The sequence below is a fragment of the Phalacrocorax carbo genome, chromosome 3 (assembly GCF_963921805.1).
Source record: "Phalacrocorax carbo chromosome 3, bPhaCar2.1, whole genome shotgun sequence".
Classification (NCBI taxonomy): domain Eukaryota; kingdom Metazoa; phylum Chordata; class Aves; order Suliformes; family Phalacrocoracidae; genus Phalacrocorax; species Phalacrocorax carbo.
In genome coordinates this window covers 117,146,636-117,149,971 of record NC_087515.1, presented here as the reverse complement: position 1 = coordinate 117,149,971, position 3,336 = coordinate 117,146,636, and the positions used below count along the sequence as shown (strand labels likewise).

Here is a 3,336-nt window from a genome sequence, read left to right as displayed (position 1 = left end):
TGTCTACCCGCTGTGCTACCTCAGCAGAAGTTCAGATACAGAAACCAAGAAGTTTTTTCCTTATTAGCCGATTGTCTTCCACTCCCCCAAGTACTACCTTTTTGAGCAGTGAAATCTGAATAAGTAGAAGGCAACAAGGAGAGGACACAGTTCTCTATAAAAAACCTTCCATCTCATCAGAAGTGATTACTGGTTTCAGCCCTGCTGCAATGGGCACCTTCCCCCCAGCAGCAGATAACTAACACACCCTGCAAAGCCAAAAAGCCACCCACCTTGGCTTCCTACTGAGCTTAGGACGTCAACACTGATCAAATCCTACCGATACAGTGGGTGATTTAACCCTAACTGCTCTGAGCAGAGAAGGGTTTTGGAAAATGCTGCACTTGTGACCAAGGAAAATAAGAACGCATGGCCTGGGACATGCCTCTGAAAGTGGGACCTTCCCAAGGTGTCCCAAGTCGGACACCCAGAATTTGGCTCACACATACCTTCTGAAAGTCCTGGCTCATGTACAAAGCGCCTCCTCTGTTCTCTTAGGATGTTAGCCTGAGTACCTTATGCCATCTATTGGTCTAGACCAGCGACGGATGCTCGGAAGAGAACTTTAATTCTGGGAAAGCGACTGTGTTCAAAGGGATCTGTTGGTAGATCTGTAAATTCTGCTAATGGAATCAATACACTGCCACTGCTCAGATCTTGAGGTCTACCTTCCCCAGCAGATACTCTTGAGTTTAGCTCCCAGAATAACCAGCAGTTGTGCTTTGCATTAGGCAAAAAGAGAAATAGTATTGACTCAGGGCTATCTCACTGGCAAGAAAATCCAGAAAATGAGCAGTGAGGATGTTCACTGTCTTACAGAAGAATGTAGGAAAAGTCTTTATTATAAAAAGAGAAAGCCCCTTCAAAATCCACCTGGAACTAAAATCAGTCGAGGAAATTATCCCCAACTTAGGAAGTCTACTTTACATCGGCCATGCAGAGAGAAGAGCCTTCTCCCATATTTCTTCAGCCATAGAGGCTACCGTAGCGATGCACGGCTGTTTAAATCTAGTTTACTTTTAATCTAAATGTGTTTTTAAAAGGCAAGGCAGAGCTCTGCAATGCGAAAGCGATTCAGAGACATCTCTATTGATCTGCTCCCGCATAAGCCATTAGAAAGCAGCCGCGAAGAAGTGGGCTGGAAAACCGCGGGGCGGCCCCGGCAGCGCCCCGTCCCCTCCGCGGGGGCCGAAGGGGTCCCGCCGCCTCCCCGGAGCCGCCTCCTTTCGGGGGAACGGGCGGAGAGGGGCTGCAAGTCCCGAGCCGGAGCGTTCAGGGCAAGACTTCGGCGGAGCAACGAAGCCCGCCGGGGCTCCCCCAGCACCCCCCACCCTCCTCTTCCTCCTCCTCCTCCTCCTCCCCCGGCTGTTCGCCCCGCAAAACGCAAGGAGAAACCGTCGCACCTCCGGCGCCGCGCCGGGCCGAGCCCTGCCGGGCTGCACGCCCGCTCCCCCCCCGGCCGCGAAGCCGCCGGCCCCGGGGCCCCCGCCGCGGCGGGGAGCGCGGCCGCGGGCCGGGGCGCGGCGGGCGGGGAGGGGAGGGGAGGGCGGCGCTGCCTACCTGGAGCTGCGGGACGCCGCCGCCGCCGGCCCCGCCGCGATCCCGGCACCGCGGGGCCGCACCGAGCGGGGAGGGGAAGGAAGACGGCGGCGGGGCGGGCTCAGGCGCGTCCCCACCCCGGCCTCGGGCATCCCCCGGCCCCCGCCCCAGCGCCCCGAGGGACCGGCGCTGTCCCGGCGGGGCTGCCTCCGCCCCGGGGGTCCCCGCGCCGCCCCCGGGGGTTCCGCTCATGGCCGGGCGGCCGCGCTCAGTGCTCCCTAGAAGTCCCGCTCCGCGCCCGGGGGATCCTGCCCCGTGGCCCCGGGGGTTCCCTCTCTTCTCCCGGAGAGTTCCCGCACTTTGCCTAGGATTCCAGCACCGCACCCGCGGGGTCTCGCACCGCGCCCGGAGCGTCCCGCTCGGCGTCCGGGGGCTGTCCCGCACCCACCCGGGCCCCGTCCCCGCAGCACGCGTGGGGACCCTGCTGCGCCGCTCCCTCCCGCAGCCACCTACCAGGCAGCAGCGGGCAGCCCCCCTCTCGCACGGCCCCGAGCAGGGCGCGGGGAGAGGGGCAGCCCGCCGCGGAGGGGGTCGCTGCCAGGCTGGGCCGTCGGGGCCGGGCGGGACGCGGGCTCCTCCTGCCCCGGGGCTGCGGCAGCGCCGCGGGTCCCCGCGAACTGGGCTGCTCGGCTTTTACCTTCGCGCTTTTGTGCAGCGACGGCGCCAAGTACCACGCAGATAATGACAAGGCGAGGGGGGGGATTGATCTGCTATTGATTCTCTACCGCTGATTTGCTGAAGTGGCAAATAGGCGGCTTTATTTGCCGGCTCTACGGCGTGAGATGCGGAGCGTCCCCCCACACGCTGCAGAGGGAACTGATCGCTCCTCCGTGTTATGCCCCAAAGTAGTTGGCCGTACCAGGGCTCATTTCTGCCTTAGTCAAAGGCAGAGGGGAATGGGAAGCCAGGCCAGCTCCCAGCACAACTGCAAAGCGCGCCCGCGCCAGCCTTCGGGAACGGAACATTTTGGCAATTGCGTTGGGACGGTTTTGAAAAATGCCAAAGAGGAACGTGGAGGTTTATTCCTTCATTACAAAATTTGACACAAAGATAAGTATTCTCTGCCCTTTTGGCAAACTTTTTCAAACTTTTCATTTAAAAAGTCCTCTAAACCGTCCACACGATCATAACCAACTGCAGGATTTGGAAAAAAAAAATCTGCTTAGTAACTATTTCTACCATTTTTTTTTCTAATCAATCTTCCCTTGAAAAAAAATCATGCACAAGTGTTGCAAAAAATTCTCCTCTGGTTCTTCTCTGGTTTTGGTTGGTTTTTCGGTTGGTTTTTGGATATTTTTTGGGGTGGGGGTGGGGGTGTGTTTAGAATTCATTACATGTTTTAAGCAAAAGTATTCAACGCCCCTTGCTGTAGAGTCAACATAAATACTCGCCATGCTGTTGTGTTCCTTGTAATACTTTTGAAGTCTTACAAGCATCCGCAGCTGTGGAGACTGAGGAGAGTGGAGATCCTAAGACAATATATTTCTCTCTGATTGTGTTTACTGGTATTCCCTTAAATTACCAATGCTGTGTAAAAAGGTTATTTTTCCTACGAGTTATGGTGTATAATTGCATTAGTTGCGCTGTTTATCACCTTCCTGTTTCTTTAATCACAAAAGTTTTAACCTCTGCAGGATATGTCTTGTCCAGATATCACATGAACCCTTTTTGCACAACAATCTGCATTTCTGCTACATG

General features: G+C 56.2%; 1 protein-coding gene across 1 annotated transcript; it reads left to right on the top strand.

Annotated features, from left to right (window-relative positions):
- Positions 1–408: 408 nt before the first annotated feature.
- LOC135312793 (basic salivary proline-rich protein 1-like) lies at positions 409–2,320 on the top strand. The gene is made up of 2 exons (XM_064448574.1): positions 409–457; positions 1,149–2,320. The coding sequence occupies exons 1-2, from the start codon at positions 409–411 to the stop codon at positions 2,318–2,320; spliced, it is 1,221 nt and encodes a 406-aa protein (XP_064304644.1).
- Positions 2,321–3,336: the final 1,016 nt, after the last annotated feature.